Source organism: Pristiophorus japonicus, chromosome 16 (assembly GCF_044704955.1).
Source record: "Pristiophorus japonicus isolate sPriJap1 chromosome 16, sPriJap1.hap1, whole genome shotgun sequence".
In the NCBI taxonomy this organism is placed as follows: Eukaryota; Metazoa; Chordata; class Chondrichthyes; family Pristiophoridae; genus Pristiophorus; species Pristiophorus japonicus.
In genome coordinates this window covers 136,259,823-136,285,981 of record NC_091992.1, presented here as the reverse complement: position 1 = coordinate 136,285,981, position 26,159 = coordinate 136,259,823, and the positions used below count along the sequence as shown (strand labels likewise).

The 26,159-nt window shown below is 48.8% G+C and overlaps 1 protein-coding gene across 1 annotated transcript in view; it reads left to right on the top strand.

Annotated features, from left to right (window-relative positions):
* utp18 (UTP18 small subunit processome component) overlaps nucleotides 1–26,159 on the top strand; it is a 47,870-nt gene that overhangs the window by 9,144 nt on the left and 12,567 nt on the right. The window contains exons 3-11 of the mRNA XM_070858253.1: nucleotides 7,794–7,889; nucleotides 8,677–8,762; nucleotides 9,641–9,723; nucleotides 12,755–12,880; nucleotides 14,521–14,695; nucleotides 16,202–16,302; nucleotides 18,053–18,143; nucleotides 22,798–22,921; nucleotides 25,625–25,799. Coding sequence (XP_070714354.1) covers nucleotides 7,794–7,889; nucleotides 8,677–8,762; nucleotides 9,641–9,723; nucleotides 12,755–12,880; nucleotides 14,521–14,695; nucleotides 16,202–16,302; nucleotides 18,053–18,143; nucleotides 22,798–22,921; nucleotides 25,625–25,799 — 1,057 coding nt within the window. The remainder of the gene's footprint in view (nucleotides 1–7,793; nucleotides 7,890–8,676; nucleotides 8,763–9,640; nucleotides 9,724–12,754; nucleotides 12,881–14,520; nucleotides 14,696–16,201; nucleotides 16,303–18,052; nucleotides 18,144–22,797; nucleotides 22,922–25,624; nucleotides 25,800–26,159) is intronic.

The window sequence follows — 26,159 nt, the reverse complement described above, 5'->3', positions numbered from 1 at the left end:
TCTGCACTGACTGCTTCACATTGTATTTACCCTGCACACTCAGCGCTGTGTTTTCAAAGGTGTCTCATTTGTGCTCTATTGAAATACTATTCAACAACCCCCTCACCTCCACCCCCCCATCAATTCACTTAAACTGTTCCCTCATTTCTTTGAAATTCGCTTTTTAAAACTGTTGGGCCTGGTTGTGTTGTGTGGGGTAGAGTTAATGCCAGAAGGATCAGTAGATAATGAATTGCTAGACACTAAGAGGATTAGAAAATAGAGCTAACAAGAATAATCTGGCTCTGGTTTTTGATCAGTTAGATCACAAGGGCAGTATTCACACTGAGCAGAAAGGAAAATACTGCAGATGCTGGAAATGCTGAAATAAAAACCGAAAACACGGTAACACTCCGCCAGTGTGCAGAGAGGGACGGAGGGTTAACATTGCAAGTCAGTGACCTTTATCAGACGATAGGTCATGGACCTGAAACGTTAACTCTTGTTTCTCTCTCCACAAATTCTGCCCGACCTGCTGAATGTTTGAAACTTGACACTTGTGCAAGGACAGCAGGCTGCAGGGACCCTCCTCCTGAGAGTGCGGGCACCTTTATCGTTTCAAAGATCAACAGACGCTTTCCCCCTCAAATTACAAACTTATTTGAAAGAAAAACGTGTATTTCTGCAGCGCCCCTCAGGACCTTCCAAAGCACTTTCCAGCCAATGAAGTACTTTTTTTCAAATATAGTCACTGTTGTAATGTAGGAAATGCATCAGCCAATTTGCACACAGCACGCTCCCACATATACCCTCATCATCATCATAGGCAGTCCCTCGGAATCGTGGATGAGTTCTTTGGTGGATGGGAACCAATGCAGGGAGACAGAGGTAGACAAAAAGGAGACAAAAGCAAAAGACAGAAAGGAGATGAGTAAAAGTGGAGGGCAGAGAAACCCAAGGCAAAAAACAAAAAGGGCCACTGAATGTAAAGGGGCTGCAGGAGGGGTCAAAACTAAAAATCATGGTTTAAAAACTAGTATTAAAACATCTACCTAAACGCATGCAGCATTCGAAATAAAGTAAATGAGTTGACGGCACAAATCATTACAAATGGGTATGATTTGGTGGCCATTACAGAAACGTGGTTGCAGGGTGGGCAAGACTGGGAATTAAACATACAGGGATATCTGACGATTCGGAAAGATAGACAAGAAGGGAAAGGAGGTGGGGTAGCTCTGTTAATAAAGGATGATATCAGGGCAGTTGTGAGAGACGATATTGGCTCTAATGAACAAAATGTTGAATCATTGTGGGTAGAGATTAGAGATAGTAAGGGGAAAAAGTCACTGGTGGGCATAGTTTATAGGCCCCCAAATATTAATTTCATGGTGAGGAGGGCAGTAATCAAGGGAATAATGGAGGCATGTGAAAAAGGAACGGCAGTAATCATGGGGGATTTTAACCTACATATCGATTGGTCAAATCAAATCGCACGGGGTAGCCTGGAGGAGGAATTCATAGAATACATACGGGATTATTTCTTAGAACAGTATGTTACAGAACCTACAAGGGAGCAAGCTATCTTAGATCTGGTCCTGTGTAATGAGGCAGGAATAATAAACGATCTCGAGTAAAAGATCCTCTCGGAATGAGTGATCACAGTATGGTTGAATTTGTAATACAGATTGAGGGTGAGGAAGTAGTGTCTCAAACGAGCGTACTATGCTTAAACAAAGGGGACTACAGTGGGATGAGGGCAGAGTTGGCTAAAGTAGACTGGAAACACAGACTAAACGGTGGCACAATTAAGGAACAGTGGAGGACTTTTAAGGAGCTCTTTCATAGTGCTCAACAAAAATATATTCCAAAATAAAAGAAGGGCGGTAAGAGAAGGGATAACCAGCCGTGGATAACCAAGGAAATAAAGGAGAGTATCAAATTAAAAACCAATGCGTATAAGGTGGCCAAGGTTAGTGGGAAAATAGAAGATTGGGAAAATTTTAAACGACAGCAAAGAATGACTAAGAAAGCAATAAAGAAAGGAAAGATAGATTACGAAGGTAAACTTGCACAAAACATAAAAACGGATAGTAAAAGCTTTTACAGATATATAAAATGGAAAAGAGTGACTAAAGTAAATGTTGGTCCCTTAGAAGATGAGAAGGGGGATTTAATAATGGGAAATGTGGAAATGGCTGAGACCGTAAACAATTATTTTGCTTTGGTCTTCACAGTGGAAGACACAGAAACCATGCCAGAAATTGCTGGTCACAGGAATTTGGGAAGGAAGGACCTTGAGACAATCACTATCACTAGGGAGGTAGTGCTAGACAGGCTAATGGGACTCAAGGTGGACAAGTCCCCTGGTTCTGATGAAATGTATCCCAGGGTATAAAAAGAGATGGCGGAAGTTATAGCAGATGCATTTGTTATAATCTACCAAAATTCTCTGGACTCTGGGAAGGTACCAGCGGATTGGAAAGCAGCTAATGTAACGCCTCTGTTTAAAAAAGGGGGCAGACAAAAGGCAGGTAACTATTCATGAAGGGGAAATCATGTTTAACTAATTTACTGGAATTCTTTGAGGATATAACGAGCATGGTGGATAGAGGTGTACCGATGGATGTGGTGTATTTAGATTTTCAAAAGGCATTCGATAAGGTGCCACACAAAAGGTTACTGCAGAAGATAAAGGTACGCGGAGTCAGTGGAAATGCATTAGCATGGATAGAGAATTGGCTGGCTAACAGAAAGCAGAGAGTCGGGATAAATGGGTCCTTTTCGGGTTGGAAATCGGTGATTAGTGGTGTGCTACAGGGATCGGTGCTGGGACCACAACTGTTTACAATATACATAGATGACCTGGGAGAGAGTGTAGTGTAACAAAATTTGCAAATGACAAAGATTAGTGGGAAAGCGGGTTGTGTAGAGGACACAGAGAGGTTGCAAAGAGATTTAGATAGGTTAAGCGAATGGGCTAAGGTTTGGTAGATGGAATACAATGTCGGAAAATGTGAGGTCATCCACCTTGGAAAGAAAAACAGTAAAAGGGAATATTATTTGAATGGGGAGAAATTACAACATGCTGCGGTGCAGAGGGACCTGGGGGTTTGCAGGTGCAGCAGGTAATGAGGAAGGCAAATGGAATGTTGGCCTTCATTGCGAGAGGGATGGAGTACAAAAGCAGGGAGGTCCTGCTGCAACTGTATAGGGTATTGGTGAGGCCGCACCTGGAGTGCAGTTTTGGTCACCTTACTTAAGGAAGGATATACTGGCCTTGGAGGGGGTACAGAGACGATTCACTAGGCTGATTCCGGAGATGAGGGGGTTACCTTATGATGATAGATTGAGTAGACTGGGTCTTTACTCGTTGGAGTTCAGAAGGATGAGGGGTGATCTTATCGAAACATTTAAAATAATGAAAGGGATAGACAAGATAGAGGCAGAGAGGTTGTTTCCACTAGTCGGGGAGACTAGAACTAGGGGGCACAGCCTCAAAATACGGGGGAGCCAATTTAAAACCGAGTTGAGAAGGAATTTCTTCTACCAGAGGGTTGTGAATCTGTGGAATTCTCTGCCCAAGGAAGCAGTTGAGGCTAGCTCATTGAATATGTTCAAATCACAGTTCGATAGATTTTTAACCAATAAGGGAATTAAGGGTTACGGGGAGCGGGCGGGTAAGTGGAGCTGAGTCCACGGCCAGATCAGCCATGATCTTGTTGAATGGCGGAGCAGGCTCGAGGGGCTAGATGGCCTACTCCTGTTCCTAATTCTTATGTTCTTATGTTAACAGTCCAGTACGAGAGCCACAGACTGTCACAGGTGGGACAGATAGTCGTTGAGGGAAGGGGTGGGTGGGACAGGTTTGCCGCACGCTCTTTCCGTTGCCTGCGCTTGATTTCTGCATGCTCTCGGCATTGAGACTCGAGGTGCTCAGCGCTCTCCCGCATATACCAATGTGATAATGAAGAGACAGTCTGTTTTTTGTGATGTTGTTTTAGGGATAAATATTCGCCAGGAGAACTGCCCCTGCTCTTCTTCGAAATAGTGTCATGAATGCTTTATGTCCACCTGAGAGGACAGACGGGATCTCGGTTTAACATCTCATCTGAAAGACGGCACCTCCGACAGCGCAGTGCTCCCTCAGAACTGCACCTCCGACAGTGCAGCCTCCCTCAGTACTCCACTGGATTATGTGCTTAAGTCTCTGGAGTGGGACTAGAACCCATGACCTTCTGACTCAGTGAGACACCTCCCCTCTCTCTTGCCTGTGTGTCACATAAGAACATAAGAAACAGGAGCAGGAGTCGGCCACCTGGCCCCTCAAACCTCCTACTCCATTAAATAAGATCATGGCTGATCCAATCATGGACTCAGCTCCGCTTCCCTGCCCGCTCCCCATAACTCTTTATTCCCTTAATGCTCAAAAAATTTGTCTGTCTCCGTCTTAAATATATTCAATGACCCAGCCTCCACAGTTCTCTGGAGTAGAGAATTTCACAGATTTACAACCCCCTGAGAGAAGAAATTCCTCCTCATCTCAGTTTTAAATGGGTGCCCCTTATTCTGAGACTATGTCCCCTAGTTTTAGTTTCCCCTATGTGGAATATCCTCTCTGCATCCACCTTGTCGAGCCCCCTCATTATCTTATATGTTTCGATAAGATCGCCTCTCATTCTTCTGAACTCCAATGTGTATAGGCTCAACCTACTCAACCTATCTTCATAAGTCAACTCCCTCATCTCCAGAATGAACCTAGTAAACCTTCTCTGAACAGCCTCCAATGCAAGTATATCCTTCCTTAAATACGGAGACCAAAAACTCTATGCAGTACTCTAGATGTGGCCTCACCAATACCCTGTACAGTTGTAGCAGGACTTCTCTGCTTTTACACTCTATCCCCCTTGCAATAAAGGCCAAGATTCCATTTACCTTCCTGATTATGTGCTGTAACTGCATACTAACTTTTTGTGTTTCATGCACAAGGACCCCCAAGTCCCTCTGTACTGCAGCACTTTGCAATTTTTCTCCCTTTAAATTATAATTTGCTTTTCTATTTTTTCTGCCAAAGTGGATAATCTCACATTTTCCAACATTATACTCCATCTGCCAAATTTTTGCCCACTCACTTAGCCTGTCTATATCCCTTTGGAGATTTTTTGTGTCCTCCTCACAATTTGCTTTCCCACCCATCTTTGTATCATCAGTAAACTTGGCTACATTACACTCGGTCCCTTCATCCAAGTCATTAATATAGATTGTAAATAGTTGAGGACTCAGCACCGATCCCTGTGGCACCCCACTAGTCACTGTTTGCCAACCGGAAAATGACCCATTTATCCCGACTCTCTGTTTTCTGTTAGTTAGCCAATCCTCTATCCATGCTAATATATTACCCCCAACCCCGTGAACTTTTAACTTGTGCAGTAACCTGTTATGTGGCACCTTATCAAATGCCTTCTGGAAATCCAAATACACCACATCCACTGGTTCCCCCTTATCCACCCTGCTTGCTACATCCTCAAAGAACTCCAGCAAATTTGTCAAACATGATTTCCCTTTCATAAAACCATGCTGACTCTGCCTGATTGAATTATGCTTTTCCAAATGTCCCGCTACTGCTTCCTTAATAATGGACTCCAGCATTTTCCCAAAGACAGATGTTAGGCTAACTGATCTATTGTTTCCTGTTTTTTGTCTGCCTCCTTTTTTTAAATAGGGGCGTTAGGTTTAGGGTTTTCCAATCTGCTGGGACCTCCCCAGAATCCAGGGAACCAATGCATCCACTATCTCTCCAGCCACTTCTTTTAAGACCCTAGGATGTAAGCCATCAGGTCCAGAGGACTTATCTGCCTTTAGTCCCATTATTTTACCGAGTACTACTGCCTATAACCCCTTGATTATCCACTATTGGGATGTTTTTGGTGCCTTCAACCGTGAAGACCGATACAAAATATTTGTTAAACATCTCTGCCATTTCCCTGTTCCCCATTATTAATTCCCCAGTCTCATCCTCAAGGGGAACAACATTTACTTTAGCCACTCTTTTCCTATTTATGTATCTGTAGATACTCTTACTATCTATTTTTATATTTTGTGTCAGTTTACTTTCATAATCTATCTTCCCTCTATCATTTTTTTTTAGTTCTTTGCTGGCTTTTTAAAGTTTCCCAATCCTCTGGCCACATTGTATGCCCCTGTTTTCAGTTTGATACCCTCCCTTATTTCCTTATTTCCTTAGTTATCCACGGATGGTTATCCCTTCTCTTACAGTCTTTCCTTCTCATTGGGATATATTTTTGTTGCGAGTTATGAAATATCTCCTTAAATGTCTGCCATTGCTCATCAACCGGCTCACACTTTAATCTGTTTTCCCAGTCCACTTTAGCCAACTCTGCCCTCATACCTTTGTAGTCTCCTTTATTTAAGCTTAGTTGGTTTGAGAACCAACTATCTCGCTCCTGCTTGAGGAGGCTGTTGGTGAGTCCGTGCCTCCTCTGCCCCGAGGAACTGTACGTGTAGTTTCCAGGGAGATCCTCTCCCACCTGCCCGTGGGGAATGGACGATTTGTATACGGCAGATTACAAGCATGAATATTATCCTGCAGAATACTGAGCTCCCAGAGAGTAAATACTTTTAAAACAGTAATTTAAAAACATTAAGGGTTTGAAGGCAATCAAAGTTCTTTTTCCCTCGAGTCCTATTTAATTCAGTAAGTAATGTGCGTTTCTTAATCCGAGTGTGGGAGACCATCAGCTGTGAGGATAGGTTAAAATGCTCAGGTTCCGCAACCTGCAGAGACGGTTAAGTGAGGGATTCTCTATAAAATATTAAATAGATGGGTTAAGATTAGGTAAATCCTGAGTATTACTTTAAAGTCGGGTAGTAGAGCCGGATCAGAGCTCATAAATACAAATGAATGTAATGGAAATTTAGAGCAGATCGCAGGAGACACTGCCTCGCGTGAAGGCCAGTGAGTATTGTCAGTACTGGGCTGACAATGGAGGCACTGACTGCAGGGGCACAGTTGGATGCTTGTCTGGAGAGTTGGAGCAGACAGGTAGATAAGGTGTTTAAGAAGGCATACGGAATACTTGCCTTTATTAGCTGAGGCATAGAATACAAGAGCAGGGGGGTTGTGCTTGAACTGTATAACACACTGGTTAGGCCACAGCAAGAGGACTGCGTGCGGTTCTGGTCACCCCCATTCCAGGAAAGATGTGATTGCACTAGAGAGGCTACTGAGGCGATTTGCGAGGATGTTGCCTGAACTGGAGAATTTTAGCGATGAGGAAAGAATGGATAGGCTGGGTTTGTTTTCTTTGGAACAGAGGAGGCTGAGGGGAGACCCAATTGAGGTGTGTAGAATTATGAGGGGCCTGGATAGAGTGGATAGGAAGGACCTATTTCCCTCAGCAGAGGGGTCAATATCCAGGGGGCGTAGATTTAAAGTAATTCGTAGAAGGATTAGAGGGGATTTGAGGAGAAATGTTTTCCCCCGGAGGGTGGTGGATGTCTGGAACTCACTGCCTGAAAGGGTGGTAGAGGCAGAAACCCTCACATTTAAAAAGTACCTGGATATGCACTTGAAGTGCCGTAACCTACAGGGCTACAGACCAAGAGCTGGAAAGTGGGATCAGGCTGGATAGCTCTTGGTCGGCCGGCGTGGACACGATGGGCCGAATAGCCTCCTTGCTGTAAATTTCTATGATTCAGACAGACCAGCTCCAGCGTTCCCCTCCCAAACGTCCATGTTCCACAGGATTAATTGAATCCAGTTTATTGGTAGCTGACTTCTATTTTTTGCATTACAGGGTGGATATGACCCATCGATTCCGGAAAAACCTACTGAAAAGCACCGCGGAGAAGACCCTCAGTGTGGCGAAGCTGCAGCAGAGACTGAAGGAGCAGTACGTACAAGCAGGGCAGACGGGCCTCAGTGTAACGTCACATCTTAAAGACTGCACCTCCGACAGTGCACTGATGTCAGCCTGGGTTTTGTGCTCGAGTCCCTAGAGTGGGGCTCGATCCCACGATCTTCTGACTCACATCAGAACCGCAGTACTTGGGAGCAGAGATAAAATAACTAACAGAGAATGGGAGGGGCGGGGCCGGGGGTGGGTGGGGGTTTGTGTGATCATTAGAAGGTGAGCCATGCTTGGTGCTACTCTGGTGCAGTGAGGCATTACCTAACTGGGGGAGAAAAACACGGGGTGGGGGGGTGGCGGGGAAACCAGTGTGATCCCTGGGTCACTGCGTGCTTCCCAGATACCAACTCACAGCTAAATTGACACTAAGGTTAAGGCCCGCTCTCGGCTGCAGGATGTGTCGGAATGGCTTGGAAAACTAGAGAACGGGTTTCCTGCCTACCGTCATTTGTGAAATCTTAAAGTGGAGTGTGAGGAACGTGTTTACAAATTCACTATGAAGAGAGAAATCGTCCCTTGTTAAAATTGTAGAAGTGAAAATGTCAAGTCCACGTTGGCAAATTGCTGAACTGTGGGTGTGTTTTGGTGGTGCGAGCGGCACTGTGTACTGGTGACTGGCCTCTATGCACAGGATTGACACTGTATCTGAATCATGCCGCGTGTTACCGGGCAGTCACTTACCCTGTAGGTAGGAGCGTCGCAAAAGGGGGTCACTTCCCCACACCTCTCCAGTGAAAAAGATTTAATCCTAGTATACCTTAATTGGCAGATTCCAGAGTGCAATGGGTGGACCACCGTCCTGGGCAGAGAACACGGATAAAAAGAGAAGAAAGGACAAGAAAGACTCAGATGATGGTAACCCATTATAACCTGGACACACAGTGACTGTGAAGCAGTTATACAGAGGCAACAAACTTTATCTGGAGAATAACAGATACCCGGAGTTAGTTACAGGCTGGAATCTAATCGAGGGATTCAGGAGGTTTATATATAGAATAACACAGATCTCCCGGGAGTGAGTTACAGGATCTGATCGGGGTGTTTGGGGGGGGTGGGGCGGGGGTTTATATATAGATACCCGAGACTGAGTTACAGGCTGGAATCTAATCGAGGGGTTCGGGGGGGTTTATATATAGAATAACAGATACCCGGAGTTAGTTACAGGCTGGAATCTAATCGAGGGGTTTATATATAGAATAACAGATATCTAGGAGTGAGTTACAGGCTGGAATCTAATCGAGGGGTTTGGGGGGTTTATATATAGAATAACAGATACCCAGGAGTGAATTACAGGCTGGGGTATAATCAAGGGGTTCCGGTAGTTTATATATAGAATAAGAGATACCCCGGAGTGAGATACAGCCTGGAATCTAATCGAGGGGTTCGGGGGGTTTATATATAGAATAACAGATACCCGGGAGTGAGTTGCAGGCTGGAATCTAATCGAGGGGTTCGGGGGTTTATATGTGGAATAACAGATACCCGGGAGTGAGTTACAGGCTGGAATTTAATCGAGGGGTTCGGGGGGTTTATATATAGAATAACAGATCCCCGGGAGTGAGTTACAGGCTGGAACTAATTAAGGGGTTTTGTGTGACATCCTAAAACACAAGCTCAATTAAAATACTGAGTTATTGAATTAGGGTGCAGTCCTCTTAAATGTTCTGTGTGCATTACTTTGTATATTTTGTGCGTGTACCTAATTAAATGAATGCCTTTATCTGTTATGGTAGAAATTGATGAAGATGAGGATTTGTTGCGGAGAACTGGCAATTTTGTGTCGAGCTCTGTTGCCCTTCCCAAAGGATTGTTACAGGTGAGGGTGCTCAGTGAGAGGCTGTGCTTAAAGTTAACGTCAGTTGGCATGGTGCAACAGGTGTGTTAGTTTGTATGAGAGAGAGATGTTAACCCACGTATGTTCTGTTTGAGTGTGGGACTGATGCCTTCAAGTATTCATCCAATTTCCTTTTGAAAGTTATTGAATTTATTTCCACCGCCTTTTCAGGCAGCGCGTTCCAGATTATCGTAACCTGCTGCATAAAACTGTTCTCCTATCGCATCAGATATCAGGCCGTGTCCCAGTTCAGGACCTCGGATAGTGTGTGAATGGATAGATACCCGGGAGTTATTGTCAGCAAATCTTTTTCCCTGTACTAGGCAGCATGGTGAGGTGGGAGGGCAGCTCCCAGCCTGTCACCAGCTCCGTGCTGCACGTGCGTGAGAGCAGTCGAGTCTGACGGCCCCTTGGGTTTCCCCTCTCTGTCCCTGTGGCGGGAGAGCTTTGTCTGGGCTTGTTGCCTTTCTGCGATCATGTTGCTGAGTCCAGTAATACAGTGCGTGGGGAAATGTCATGTACCATCTCCCCACCCCATGCACTGCCTTCCCAGTCGTGGCCTTCCCAGTCGTGGCTCTCCAGATTCCAAACTAATCGCTGGTTAGGTGGTGGGGCGATGACACTGGGTTCAGAAATGTGTATTTAATTAGCACAGTTCTTGTTTATTCAAACCTCTGTAGACCTCCTCCGTTGGGTAAACTATCTGGGGAATGACTTCCGTTGAGTGCTGCTTGTAACAGAATCGTGAAGGTATAATGAAGAGCATGTTTACAGTTTTGTTACACCTTACGCTGCCTCCCTCACCCCCGACTGACCAAAACAAATGGTGAAATGTCATTAAAGATCTTCTTCAGGCACACTATTCTAGTGAACCAAACCAGTTCCCTGTCCTTCGTGGTCTCTCACCACCTCTGCCCCCTTTTTAAAAAAAAAAAGCAGCCGACGAAATCGGATTTAATATCGGTATTTTGGGGAAATTGTTTCTTCTGCTCCAGTACTTTTATTGGAAGGAATGCTCCAAACAAGGATGAATAGCAGCATCGGTCGGAGACTGCTGCTCTGGGGCAGGTTTGACAGCAGCGTTATTGGAAGGCTGGAGATGGGCATTCTGCGCGGCACGGGGAAGGAAGGGAATGTCCTGAGGCACCTGATCTGAAGCCTGTAAAGAAAGAACCTGCATTTCTGTAGCGCCTTTCATGTCCTCAGGACGTCTCTAAGCGTCTTAACAGCCATTGAAGTAGTTTTGAAATGTAGCCACTGCGTAGGCAATTTGTGCAAAGCAAGATCCCACAAATAGCATGGGGAAGAAATGTCCAGTTAATCTGATTTTGGCTGGGGGATAAAAGTCAGCTTGGACATGGGGGAGACTCTACTCTTCTTTGAGTATTGCCATGGGATCTGTTCATCTGAACAGGCAGACAGGGCCTCGGTTTAATGTCTCAGCGACTTGAGCACAAAAATCTAGGCTGACACTCCAGTGCAATACTGGGGCTGTCAAAAGTGCCATCAGATGAGACGTTAAACCGAGGCCCCGTCTGCCCTCACTGGTGGATGCAAAAGATCCCATGGCTACTATTTCTAAGAAGAGCAGCAGTGATATCCCCGGTGTCCTGGCCAATATTTATCCCTCAATTAACATCGCTAAAACAGATTATCTGCTCATTATCACATTGCTGTGTGTGGGAGCTTGCTGTGCACAAATTGGCTGCCGCATTTACTACATTACAACAGTGACTACAATTCAAAGGTATTTCTTTGGCTGGAAAACATTTTGGGACATCCGATGGTTGTGAAAGATGCTGTATAAAATGCAAGTCTTTCTTTCATCTGAAAGATGACACCTCTGACAGTGCAGCACTCCCTCAGTGCTGCACTGAGAGTCTCAGCCTAGATTTTATGTGTGGGTACCTGTCTGAACCTTCTCGTCCAGAGGTGAGAGCACTACCACTGAGCCAAACTGATGTGGGTGAAGCTCTGTGCTCGTGTACTTGGAGACATGCTGTCAAAAGGCTGAGCCAGTTATTCTCATCCTTTGGCTGAGGGGCTCGCTCATGCAGATGAGACACACACCAGACAGAACTAAGCACTACTGCCGTGTCCTATTAAAAACACCAGTGAGAGAACCATTTGTAACGGATTCCCAAACTTCGATTGTAAGAATTGTACACGGTGGGGTACGGTAGCATAGTGCTTATGTTACTGGACTAGTAATCCAAAGGCCGGGACTAATGATCCGGAGACATCCCACTACGGCAGCTGTGGAATTTAAATTCAGTTAATTAAATAAATCCGGAATAAAAAGCTTGTATCAGTAATGGTGACCAAGAAACTGCCAGATTGTCGTAAACCCATCTGGTTCACCAATGTCCTTTAGGGAAGGAAATCTGCCGCCCTTACCAGGTCTGGCCTATATGTGACTCCAGACCCACAGCAATGTGGTTAACTCTTGCCTGCCCTCCGAAGCCATCTCAGTTGTCAAGAAGCTGGCTCATCTCGAGGGCAATTGCGGATGGGCGATAAATGCTGGCCAACACCCACATCCTGTGAATGAATTTTTTAAAAAATGGTTGAGTGGGTAATAAACTGTTCTGGGGGCGATTCCCTGCATGGCCCGTGTGGAAGTGAACGCAGGGAGGTGTGAAAGGTGTGAAAAGTGTCCCTTGGCCAGTGTTGTGTTAGCGACTCTCAGCCAGGGCTGGGGTAAGGAGGACTACAGTTGGCCTCGCTCTCTGGGTTAAGGAGGATAGATCAGTAGGTGTTCACTATCCTGTCATTCCCGCTAGGCGCTAAGGGGCCTCGCTGTGCTGCCCTCGCTGGCTTACATGTTTCCAAAACTCACTGAGCTCGGAGAGGAAGTACAGCCGCTTGAGTGAGCTACCTGCACCTGTGGGACCACATCCTGGCGCAGGCAGGTGCCTTGGGGGAAACGGTCAGACAGATCTAAATAAAAAAAATTGGCTTGTGTTTAAAAAGTAGTTGCTCTGTTGTGATGGGTTTGATTGCTTCTCAACAGATAAAGAACTGTACAAATGCCAACCACGCCAGGCCATCCGAGGCAAAATTAACAACGACCCAATTCCACCCCTCGGCTCAAGTAATACTGACTGCCGGACTAGACAGTTCCATCTCACTCTTTCAGGTATGTTGTCCAGTCATATCTGTGCATTCAGTATCAATACCACAAGTTTCACCCAGTACCCCCTCACATCCAACGTAAGCCAGTGTGAGCGGCCCGGGGCCCAGTATGAGCGGGGCCCGGTGTGAGCCGTGGCCCGTGGCCCGGTGTGAGGGGCCCGTAGCCGGTGGCCCGGTGTGAGGGGCCCGGTGTGAGGGGCCCATGGCCCGGTGTGAGGGGCCCATGGCCCGGTGTGAGTGGCCCGGTGTGAGCGGCCCGTGGCCCAGTGTGAGCGGCCCATGGCCCGGTGTGATTGGCCGGTGGCCCGGTGTGAGCAGCCGGTGGCCCGGTGTGAGCGGCCCGTGGCCCGGTGTGAGCGGCCCGTGGCCCGGTGTGAGCGGCCGGTGGCCCGGTGTGAGCGGCCGGTGGCCCGGTGTGAGCGGCCCATGGCCCGGTGTGATTGGCCCATGGCCCGGTGTGAGCGGCCGGTGGCCCGGTGTGAGCGGTCGGTGGCCCGGTGTGAGGGGCCCATGGCCCGGTGTGAGCGGCCCGTGGCCCGGTGTGAGCGGCCGGTGGCCCGGTGTGAGCGGCCGGTGGCCCGGTGTGAGCGGTCGGTGGCCCGGTGTGAGCGGCCGGTGGCCCGGTGTGAGCGGCCCGTGGCCCGGTGTGAGTGGCCCGGTGTGAGCGGCCCGTGGCCCGGTGTGAGCGGCCCGTGGCCCGGTGTGAGCGGCCCGTGGCCCGGTGTGAGCGGCCCATGGCCCGGTGTGAGCGGTCGGTGGCCCGGTGTGAGGGGCCCATGGCCCGGTGTGAGGGGCCCATGGCCCGGTGTGAGCGGCCCGTGGCCCGGTGTGAGTGGCCCGGTGTGAGCGGCCCGTGGCCCGGTGTGAGCGGCCCGTGGCCCGGTGTGAGTGGCCCGGTGTGAGCGGCCCGTGGCCCGGTGTGAGCGGCCCATGGCCCGGTGTGAGCGGCCCGTGGCCCGGTGTGAGCGGCCCGTGGCCCGGTGTGAGGGGCCCGTGGCCCGGTGTGAGGGGCCCATGGCCCGGTGTGAGCGGTCGGTGGCCCGGTGTGAGCGGTCGGTGGCCCGGTGTGAGCGGCCCGTGGCCCGGTGTGAGCGGCCCGTGGCCCGGTGTGAGCGCCCGGTGTGAGCGGCCCGTGGCCCGGTGTGAGCGCCCGGTGTGAGCGGCCCGTGGCCCGGTGTGAGCGGCCCGTGGCCCGGTGTGAGTGGCCCGGTGTGAGCGGCCGGTGGCCCGGTGTGAGCGGCCGGTGGCCCGGTGTGAGCGGCCCGTGGCCCGGTGTGAGCGGCCCGGTGTGAGCGGCCCGTGGCCCGGTGTGAGCGGCCCGTGGCCCGGTGTGAGTGGCCCGGTGTGAGCGGCCGGTGGCCCGGTGTGAGCGGCCCGTGGCCCAGTGTGAGCGGCCCGTGGCCCGGTGTGAGCGGCCCGTGGCCCGGTGTGAGCGGCCCGTGGCCCGGTGTGAGCGGCCCGTGGCCCGGTGTGAGCGGCCGGTGGCCCGGTGTGAGCGGCCCGTGGCCCGGTGTGAGCGGCCCGTGGCCCGGTGTGCGGGGCCGGTGGCCCGGTGTGAGGGGCCCATGGCCCGATGGGAGAGGCCTGTGGCCCAGCCTGAGCGAGTGACTCAGATTTGCACCGACGATGTTCATTGCATTGCAGGTTGATGGAAAGACGAACCCCAAGATTCAGAGTGTTCACTTGGAGCGGTTTCCCGTGTACAAAGCTCGCTTCAGCGCAGACGGCGAGCAGGTTATTGCCACAGGCCTCCGCAACAAGATGTTCTATATATACGATATGATGGCTGGGAAGGTCATTCCTGTCTACAATGTCCGAGGTGAGAACTGCACTTTTAACTCTTGTTCCCAGAACGGCAAGAATTCTGACAATCTTTAGCGTCCTTTTTGTTTTGTTGATTTCAGTCTATTTCCATTTACTGCTGCCACACATAGCAGTCAGAAGCCACCAGTAATCTTCAGACCCTTGGGGCTTGTATTTTCCCAGAGCCCCGTCATAGAATCATAGAAATTTACAGCGCGGAAGGAGGCCATTCGGCCCATCGTGTCTGTGCCGGCCGACAAAGAGCTATCCAGCCAAATCCCACTTTCCAGCTCTTGGTCCGTAGCCCTGTAGTTGCTTCAGGTGCACATCCAATTACTTTTTAAAAGCGTTGAGGATTTTTGCCTCTACCACCCTTCAGACCCCCACCACCCTCTGGGTGAAGACATTTCCCTTCAAATCCCCTCTTCTACCAATTACTTTAAATCTATGCCCCCAGGTTGTTGACCCCTATGCTAAGGGAAATAGGTCCTTCCTATCCACTCTATCCAGGCCCCTCATAATTTTATACACCTTAATAAAGTCTCCCCTCAGCCTCCTCTGTTCCAAAGAAAACAAACCCAGCCTATCCAATCTTTCCTCATCGCTAAAATCTTTCAGTCCTGGCAACATCCTCGTAAATCTCCTGTGTCACATGGAAGAACATGGTTTAAACCAGGGAGAGGGGGAAACTGAGCAGGGCACGGGGGAAGACTAATTAGGGGGCGAACATAAAGAGACGAGTTTTTAAAGAGGCCTTTGAGGGAAAGGAGTGAAGTAGAGAAACAAAGTGGGTTTGGAGGCGAGTTGCAGAGTGAGGGAGTGTGGTGACTGAATGATGGGACTCTGGTGGAGCAGAGGGAACGGGGCTAAGCAGTCAATCCATGGGGCTGTCTGTGAATGAAGTTGGGTTGAAGAATAGATTTCAAAAAGGGGATAAAATAAGTAAAGAATGAGGAATTAATTTTCAGCACCATTCCTTCCTGAGGTTGCGCACAGGATGATGTGAGTAATACCGAGCTCTTTGACCCCCTGTGTCACACCACTGTTTGCTAACACTTTGGCAGTCGTCCTTTTTCACCCATCCCACATGTTGTTGTTGGAACGTGAGGCTGAGCTTCCTGACATCAGTCCCTGTGGAACGGGAGTGCGCTGTGAGAGGGGCACGCCTGCTCGCCTGCCCTATTTTACACAATGCAAGAGGGTCTTAACTGCTCTTGTAAAGGAGCTGCTCTGCGTCAATGCAGAGATTGGAGAGTAATTTAAAAAACCCATGACCCCCTTCTGGTGATGTTCAGGCTCTGTGCTGAGTGTTGATTAACTCCCCTTCCTGACCGCTTGTTAGGGGGCAGTCAGGCTACCGTTCTTGTGTTGCTACAAAATGCTTTTCTGCTTCACAGCAAGGCAAAGATGTATCGGTGTAACTGCAGGGAGTTCAGACAGCTCACTGGGGCTGTCTGCTTTTGCTCGATGTTGGTGCATGCTGTTCTCTGTCACTGAAGCTCTTTGGTGTTTGGATTTGTAGGGTTAGAGGAACGGCAAGTGAAGAAGTTTGAAGTCTCACCAGACGGCCTCTTTCTGCTGCTAACTGGGTCCTCAGGGTATCTGCACCTTCTCTCCATGAAGGTAAATTGCAAAGAATCGATCCTGTAATCTACTGGACTGTGTAAACTTGTGTCCAATAGAAATCACTGACTTGTTGCAGGTGTGGCTACGGTGACACCATTTTAGTCACTAGAAAACAGACAGGTAATGTACAGCTACTTCATGTGTATATTTGCTTAACGAACACCGCCATTCTGTGCTGAACTTGGGCGCCTCTCACCAAAGTTTGGAATTCAGACGCGCGTTTATCAGACACGCCACATCTTCCCAGCGTCTAATTTTTCATCCAGCAGTTGCGAATGATACTTTGACTTCAGTGATGGCGGAGAATGTGTCTCACTCACTCTACTTTTTCGTCTTACAATTTTACCAACAAACGTACAAAAAGGTTAAAGTTCACACCGTGCGAATGAGAGTACTGAGATTACGTGCCCAATAACACTGGGGAGTGCTCATTACTGAGCCTGCAGTGCTGACAGGATAAGCTAATTAGGTTTCACAACTGCCTTGTTCATTATGCACATGGTTACCTGGATGAAAGTGCCGTGTTATTACTTCTGAAAATTGTAGGTCATCTGTCACATCAGATATGTGACACCTGGGAATTAGCACAGCTTAAATTTTTCATGCACCGCAAATTGGTTTCTGAATGCCTGCTGACGTGGTTTTGTATTCTTGCTGAGGGTGAAGGAAGAATTCTTTTTGTGATTTTCTTGCACTTTGCTTATGTTCTCTGTGCAGCACACACTTATGCCCCGTGATCTTTTAAAAATATATTCGTTCCTGGGATGTGGGCATCGCTGGCAAAGTCATCATTTATTGGCCATCCCTAATTGCCCCTTGAGAAGGTGGTGGTGAGCCGCCTTCTTGAACCGCTGCAGTCCGTGTGGTGAAGGTGCTCCCACAGTGCTGTTAGGGAGGGAGTTCCAGGATTGTGACCCAGCGACGATGAAGGAACGGCCGATATATTTCCCAGTCGGGATGGTGTGTGACTGGGAGGGGAACGTGGAGGTGGTGGTGTTCCCATGCGCCTGCTGCCATTGTCCTTCTAGGTGGTAGAGGTCGGGGGTTTGAGAGGTGCTGCCGAAGAAGCCTTGGCGAGTTGCTGCAGGCCATCCTCCCAGTGCTCTATCGATGGTCCGGCACCAGACACGAGAGGATGCATGAGCAGGAGGCTGACGTGCCCCCCCCCCGCCCCCTCCAATTGCATTTTCCCTGAAGGATGAGGCTAAGATTGGGAACTCTGTCACAGGGACCCGCAGTCACGTGGACCTGCACTGTGTGTCAGCAGGTTGGGGATCCGCAGTATGTCACAGCGCACGCTGCTCTGTAGCTCAGAGGTTGAGCAGGACAGTGCCGGCCACTAAGAAATGTGCAAAATCTCGCCCGAGTCGGCACTTTCCACATCTCAGCCTAAACACGGTGTTGCTGGCTATTTGGCCACAGGGGGCAACACCGCCACTGGTGCTGTACATGCATACATGCAGGTGGCTAGCGGTCAGGGCCAATAGGCTGGCTGATTTCGCCCTCCACTTCGGGGGTGCGGCACTATTGCAGTGTCCTCCCCAGCTGAGGTCAGTTGAGAGCAGAATTTCCTTCCCTTCCCCTCTCCCTCCGCCACGCTTTTGTCTGTGTGGCTCTCACAACCTGTGCATTCTCCCACTGAGCTTCCTTGCTGCGCCACGTTTGGTGGGACAGGAAATACGGTTGTTTGATTGATGGTCCAATGTCTAATGCCAGGAAATTCTTCTTTTGATTGTTCCTTCTGCAGACTAAAGAACTGGTGGATAGTATGAAAATCAATGGCCAGGCAATCGGAGCCACCTTCTCTCCTGATGGGAGTACAATCTACACAAACTCTGGTAAGCAGATGTTATGGTCTGCGGATGCAGGGAAGGTTAAGGTTGAGCTCAATGGAGGGGGAGGGGCCTTGGTCAGGGAGCAGGGGGTCTCGGCTGGGTATGGGGGGGCGGGGGAGGGGTGTGATCAGTCGTGGGCTGGAATCAAACTGGGATGTTTGGTAACGTCATGGCTTATCGCTTTACCAATTAGAAGAGACAAAGACCATTTTATTTAAAAAGAGAAAACTTAACTTAATCTGAGACATGTATCTGTACATGTAGAAACACTCCTGGTTCCCTGTTTCCTTTATTGTAATATTTAGAGCTCAAACAATGGGCCATTTGAGTCCCTGACGACTACGTGTGCGGGAAGTGTATCCGCCTGCAGCTCCTGACGAACCGCGTTACGGAACTGGAGCTGCGGGTGGATTCACTCTGGAGCATGCACGATGCTGAGAATGATATGAGTAGCACATTTATTGAGTTGGTCTTACTGCAAGTAAAGGGTACACAGCCAGATAGGGAATGGAAGACCAACAGGAAGTGCAGTGCAAGGAAGGTAATGCAGGGATCCCCTGTGGTCATCCCCCTGCAAAACAGATACACCGCTTTGAGTACTGTTGAGGGGGAATGACTCATAAGGGGGGAGCAGCAGCAACCAAGTTCATGGCACCGTGGCTGGCTCTGCTGCACAGGAGGACAGGAAAAAGAGTGGGAGAGCGATAGTGATAGGGGAGTCGATTGTAAGGGGAATAGATAGGCGTTTCTGCGGCCGCAACCGAGACTCCAGGATGGTATGTTGCCTCCCTGGTGCAAGGGTCAAGGATGTCTCGGAGCGGGTGCAGGACATTCTGAAAAGGGAGGGTGTACAGCCAGTTGTCGTGGTGGTATAGGTACCAATGACATAGGTAAAAAACGGGATGAGATCCTACAAGACGAATTTAGGGAGCTAGGAATTAAATTAAAAAGTAGAACCTCAAAAGTAATAATCTCAGGATTGCTACCAGTGCCACGTGCTAGTCAGAGTAGGAATCGCAGGATAGCTCAGATAAATACGTGGCTTAAGGAGTGGTGCAGAAGGAAGGGATTCAAATTCCTGGGACATTGGAACCGCTTCTGGGGGAGGTGGGACCAGTACAAACCGGACGGTCTGCACCTGGGCAGGACCAGAACCAATGTCCTAGGGGGAGTGTTTGCTAGTGCTGTTGGGGAGGATATGGCAGGGGGATGGGAACCTATGCAGGGAGACCGAGGGAAATAAAATGGAGTCAGAAGCAAAATATAGAAAGGAGAATAGTAAAAGTGGAGGGCAGAGAAACCCAAGGCAAAAAACAAAAAGGGCCACATTACAGCAAAATTCTAAAGGGGCAAAGTGTGTTTAAAAAAAAAAAAGCCTGAAGGCTCTCTGCCTGAATGCGAGGAGTAATCGTAATAAGGTGGATGAATTAACTGCGCAGATATCGGTTAACGGATACGATGTGATTGGCATCACGGAGACATGGCTCCAGGGTGACCAAGGCTGGGAACTCAACATACAAGGGTATTCAGCATTTAGGAAGGATAGACAGAAAGGAAAAGGAGGCGGGGTGATGTTGCGAGTTAAAGATGAAATCAATGCAATTGTAAGGAAAGACATTAGCCTGGATGATGTGGAATTGGTATGGGTAGAGCTGCGGAATTCTAAAGGGCAGAAAACGCTAGTGGGAGTTGTGTTTAGACCACCAAATAGTAGTAGTGAGGTTGGAGACAGCATCAAACAAGAAATAAAAGATGTGGGAATAAAGGTACAGCAGTAATCATGGCCGACTTTAATCTACACATTGATTGGGCTAATCTAACTGGTAGCAATGCGGTGGAGGAGGATTTCCTGGAGTGTATTAGGGATAGTTTTCTAGACCAATATGTCGAGGAACCAACCAGGGAGCTGGCCATCCTAGACTGGGTGATGTGTAATGAGAAGGGACTAATTAACAATCTTGTTGTGCGAGGCCCCTTGGGGGAAAAGTGACCATAATATGGTAGAGTTCCTTATTAAGATGGAGAGTGACAAAGTTGATTCGGAAACTAGGGTCCTGAAAAGGAAAGGTAACTTCAACGGTATGAGGCGTGAATTGGCTAGAATAGACTGGCAAACGATACTCAAAGGGTTGACGGTGGATAGGCAATGGTAAACATTTAAAGATCACATGGATGAACTTCAGCAATTGTACATCCCTTTCTGGAGTAAAAATAAAACTGGGAAGGTGGCTCAACCATGGCTAACAAGGGAAATTAAGGATAGTGTTAAAGCAAAGGAAGAGGCATATAAATTGGCTAGAAAAAGCAACAAACCTGAGGACTGGGAGAAATTTAGAATTCAACAGAGGAGGACTAAGGGTTTAATTAAGAGAGGAAAAATAGAGTACGAGAGGAAGCTTGCAGGGAACATAAAAACTGACTGCAAAAGCTTCTATAAATATGTGAAGAGAAAAAGATTAGTAAAGACAAACGTAGGTCCATTGCAGTCGGATTCAGGTGAATTTATAATGAAAACAAAGAAATGGCAGACCAATTGAACCAATACTTTGGTTCTGTCTTCATGAAGGAAGACACAAATAACCTTCCGAATGTACTAGGGGACAGTGGGTCTAGTGAGAAGGAGGAACTGAAGGATATCCTTATTAGGCAGGAAATTGTGTTAGGGAAATTGATGGGATTGAAGGCCGATATATCCCCGGGGCCTGATAGTCTGCATCCAGAGTGCTCAAGGAAGTGGCCCTAGAAATAGTGGATGCATTGGTGATCATTTTCCAACAGTCTATCGACTCTGGATCAGTTCCTATGGACTGGAGGGTAGCTAATGTAACACCACTTTTTAAAAAAGGAGGGAGAGAGAAAACGGGTAATTATAGACCGGTTAGCCTGACATCAGTAGTGGGGAAAATGTTGGAATCAATCGTGAAGGATGAAATAGCAGCGCATTTGGAAAGCAGTGACAGGATCGGTCCAAGTCAACATGGATTTATGAAAGGGAAATCATGCTTGACGAATCTTCTGGAATTTTTTGAGGATGTAACTAGCAGAGTGGACAAGGGAGAACCAGTGGATGTGGTGTATTTGGACTTTCAGAAGGCTTTTGACAAGGTCCCGCACAACAGGTTGTTGTGCAAAATCAAAGCACATGGTATTGGGGGTAATATACTGATGTGGATAGGGAACTGGTTGGCAGACAGGAAGCAGAGAGTCGGGATAAATGGGTCCTTTTCAGAATGGCAGGCAGTGACGAGTGGAGTGCCGCAGGGCTCAGTGCTGGGACCCCATCTCTTCACACTATACATTAATGATTTAGATGAAGGAATTGAGTGTAATATCTCCAAGTTTGCAGATGACACTAAACTGGGTGGCGGTGTGGGCTGTGAGGAGGATGCTAAGAGGCTGCAGGGTGACTTGGACAGGTTAGGTGAGTGGGCAGATGCAGTATAATGTGGATAAATGTGAGGTTATCCACTTTGGGGGCAAAAACACGAAGGCAGAATATTATCTGAATGGCGGCAGACTAGGAAAAGGGGAGGTGCAATGAGACCTTGGTGTCGTGGTTCATCAGTCACTGAAAGTGGGCATGCAGGTACAGCAGGCGGTGAAGAAGACAAATGGTATGTTGGCCTTCATAGCTAGGGGATTTGATTATAGAAGCACGGAGATCTTACTGCAGTTGTACAGGGCCTTAGTGAGGCCTCAGCTGGAATATTGTGTTCAGTTTTGGTCTCCTAGTCTGAGGAAGGACGTTCTTGCTATTGAGGGAGTGCAGCGAAGGTTCACCAGACTGATTCCAGGGATGGCTGTGCTGTCATATGAGGAGAGACTGGATCGACTGGGCCTTTATTCACTGGAATTTAGAAGGATGAGAGGGACTCTCATAGAAACATATAAGATTCTGACGGGACTGGACAGGTTAGATGCGGGAAGAATGTTCCCGATGTTGGGGAAGTCCAGAACCAGGGGACATCGTCTTAGGATAAGGGGTAGGCCATTTAGGACCGAGATGAGGAGAAACTTCTTCACTCAGAGAGTTGTTAACCTGTAGAATTCCCTGTCGCAGAGAGTTGTTGATGCCAGTTCATTGGATATATTCAAGAGGGAGTTAGATATGGCCCTTACAGTTAAGGGGATCAAGAGGTATGGAGAGAAAGCAGGAAAGGGGTACTGAAGGAATGATCAGCCTTGATCTTATTGAATGGCGGTGCAGGCTCGAATGGCCTACTCCTGCACCTATTTTCTATGTTTCTACTGGGCTGTAACTGTGCAGTTAATATAACCGTTCTAATAGGATGGCTCGAGGGACTGAATGGCCTCCTCCTCCATTTCCTATGTTCCATCCCTTGCTACCCCACCCTCGACAGACTCGCTCACCTCAATCCGCACACCCTTTCTTCTCTGAGAAGTTGCGCGGAGCTCTGTGCGACCAATTAATTGACCGGAAGTGAAAGACTGTTTCCGTTGAGCTGGTCCAGTGGCCAGCAGTGCTGTTCCTGGTTGATTGGTCCCTCAACAAATGTCTGCAGTCCCCAAGTCACGGTTACAGATTCTGTTTTCATTTTCTGGTTCTGTTGGCTGGGACGAGCCAGAGCTGCGTGTTATTTGATGCCAGCCAATGCTGCCCCGAACTCTGGCTGTACTTTTTTCTCTCTTGTTCCAGATGAAGGCGAAGTTTATGTCTGGGACGTGAAGAGCAGGAAGTGCCTGCACAGGTTCATAGATGAAGGCTGCCTGAAGGGGACGTGTATTGCTGTCTCTCGGAACGGGCAGTACGTGGCCTGTGGGTAGGTGAACCCTGTGTCCGACTGTGCTACCCTCTGCTGTCGGGGCCTGAGGGTAAAACAAGAGGCAACTCATCCCTAACCATGGCTGCCGGCCCTTTCCCTTCCAAGGTTTTTAATGTGACCCAGTAATGGGGAGATCACACACACGGACCCCGGTATCGGGGAGATCACACACACAGACCCTGGTATCGGGGAGATCACACACACAGACCCTGGTATCGGGGAGATCACACACACAGACCCTGGTATCGGGGAGATCACACACACGGACCCTGGTATCGGGGAGATCACACACACGGACCCTGGTATCGGGGAGATCACACACACAGACCCTGGTATCGGGGAGATCACACACACGGACCCCGGTAATGGGGAGATCACACACACGGACCCTGGTATCGGGGAGATCACACAAACGGACCCCGGTAATGGGGAGATCACACACACGGACCCCGGTAATGGGGAGATCTCACACACGGACCCCGGTAATGGGGAGATCACACGGACCCCGGTTTTGGGGAGATCACACACACGGACCCGGTAATGGGGAGATCACACACACGGACCCCGGTAATGGGGAGATCACACGGACCCCGGTAATGGGGCGATCACACGGACCACGGTTTTGGGGCGATCACACGGACCCCGGTTTTGGGGCGATCACACGGACCCCGGTAATGGGGAGATCACACGGACCCCGGTAATGGGGAGATCACACGGACCCCGGTAATGGGGAGATCACACGGACCCCGGTTTTGGGGAGATCACACGGACCCCGGTTTTGGGGAGATCACACGGACCCCGGTTTTGGGGAGATCACACGGACCCCGGTTTTGGGGAGATCACACGGACCCCGGTTTTGGGGAGATCACACGGACCCCGGTAATGGGGAGATCACACGGACCCCGGTAATGGGGAGATATCACACACACGGACCCCGGTTTTGGGGAGATCACACGGACCCCGGTTTTGGGGAGATCACACGGACCCCGGTAATGGGGAGATCACACGGACCCCGGTAATGGGGAGATATCACACACACGGACCCCGGTAATGGGGAGATCACACGGACCCCGGTAATGGGGAGATCACACGGACCCCGGTAATGGGGAGATCACACGGACCCCGGTAATGGGGAGATCACGCGGACCCCGGTTTTGGGGACATGGGTGATTTAACCTGGAACTTTACGGGTCTGTGTGGCACTGAGCGCAGTTACTGTGAATTCAGCTTAACTTCCTTAAAGACTCCGGGTGATAACACTTTCTCTCCTGCTCCTTGGTAATTGAACATTTAAATAGTTTAAAAAAAATATTGAATCATAGCAAAAGTCTTTGTTCTGGATGGCAGCACTGAATTGCTATTTGATCTCCAGCATAGCCCAAGTATTGAGTATTACCGTGACAATTTGTGTTGAGGGAATTCGAATTCTCTCTGGTCCGTAACCTGGGTTGGCCACAAACCACTCAACAGATTTGGCACTAAGCCTTGTTGACAGCATCAGAAAATAGCCCCGTAATCCTCCTTTAATCCCTGGTCTAGCCATTACTTTATGCTTATTGCTTTCAGTCCTTCTAGTGGCGTTACCTGTGGGAGGATTACAACACTGCCATTGTGTTAGAGTCACTGGGCAGCTCCTGTGCCTTGGTATTGCCCTCTGTGCAGTGCTGGGGTTTTACTTGAACCGTCCCTGATCAGCTCACTCTAACTTTCTGTGGTTACAGATCCTTGCTTTAATTTACTTTAAAGATGTATCACTACCTCCCACCCCCGTATCACTACCTCCCACCCCCTTATCACAGCCCTGTTGGAAATGGAGCGATTGCAGTGATTGGCCCCTTTAATTAAAGGTAGTTTGTGTCTGATTTTTATAGTAAATTAAAATTTGCGCTTCAAACTCTGCACTCCGCAAATGCAGTAAGTATATTCTCGCAGGTCAAAAATGCAAATGTGGGTTTGCTGTGGAAACCCACTGGAAGGTCCCAGGAGATGCAATAGGTGGGCCCAAGCTGGCTGACCCTCTGAACTGCTCCATCCCCACCTCCATGTGAGAAACGCCTCACTTGGCATGGCTGAGGTCGGGAGCTCACTGTATGCTGGGTGCAAATGCACGTCCTGTCAACTTGGCTGCTCTCCAGGACGCCCTGATGCAGTGCTGAGGGACTATTGCATTGCAGGAGATGCCATCTTTAGAGTGTGACCCTGCAAGCTCGTTCAAGCAGAAGTGAAGGATGCCATGGCACTCTTCGAAGAGTTCTCCTGGTGTCCTGATCAACATTCCTCCCTCAACTAATGTGTTGCCAAAGCTCTCCCCACTGGGGGTTTTCCTCGCCTCAAGTCTGGGCCTGTGGTGGATTCATTGATAGAGATTGCTGTGATTAGCATCTTATCATGTGATTACCAGGACTAACACAATAAAAAGCAGCTTATTGGTCAATGAACTCGTTTACCATTTGTGGAATCTTGCTATGTACAAATTGGGTTGCAATGTTTGGCTACGTAACAATAGTCACTGAGCTTTGAAGTAATTGGCTGTGTGTGAAATGCTCGGTGTGTTCTCAGAGATGTGATGAGGTGCTACGTAAATGCAGGCCAGTTCCATCTTTCTATCCCGACACTCTGGTGCAGTTTGTGTTAATGTTCCTTTTAAATTAACCCTTTTTAATAATAAAAAGTTACATCTTTCTTTCCTTTCCTCGACAGGTCCAGTTCTGGAGTTGTGAACGTTTACTCACGAGACACCTGCCTACACCAAACTAACCCCAGACCTGTGAAAGCCATCATGAACTTGGTTACTGCAACAACGTCGCTGACCTTCAGCCCAACAACGGAGATCTTGGCCATTGCTTCGAATGCCACAGATGACGCGGTCAAGATGGTAGGTGGTATTTATAAAAACATAAGAAATAGGAGCAGGAGTCGACATTTGTCCCCTTGAGCCTGCTCCGCCATTCAATGAGATCATGGCTGATCTTTTCCCTCAACTCCACTTGCCTGCACTATCCCCATATCCCTTGATTCCCTTAATATCCCAAAATCTATCGCTCTCCATCTTGAATGTACTCAAAGCCTGAGCCCCCACAGCCCTGTGGAGCAGTGAATTCCAAAGATTCACCACCCTCATTGAAGAAGTTTCTCATCTGAGTCCTAAATGACCGACCACTTATTCTGAGACTGTGACCCCTGGTTCTAGACTCCCCAGCCCGGGGGAAACATCCTCCCTGCATCCACCCTGTCA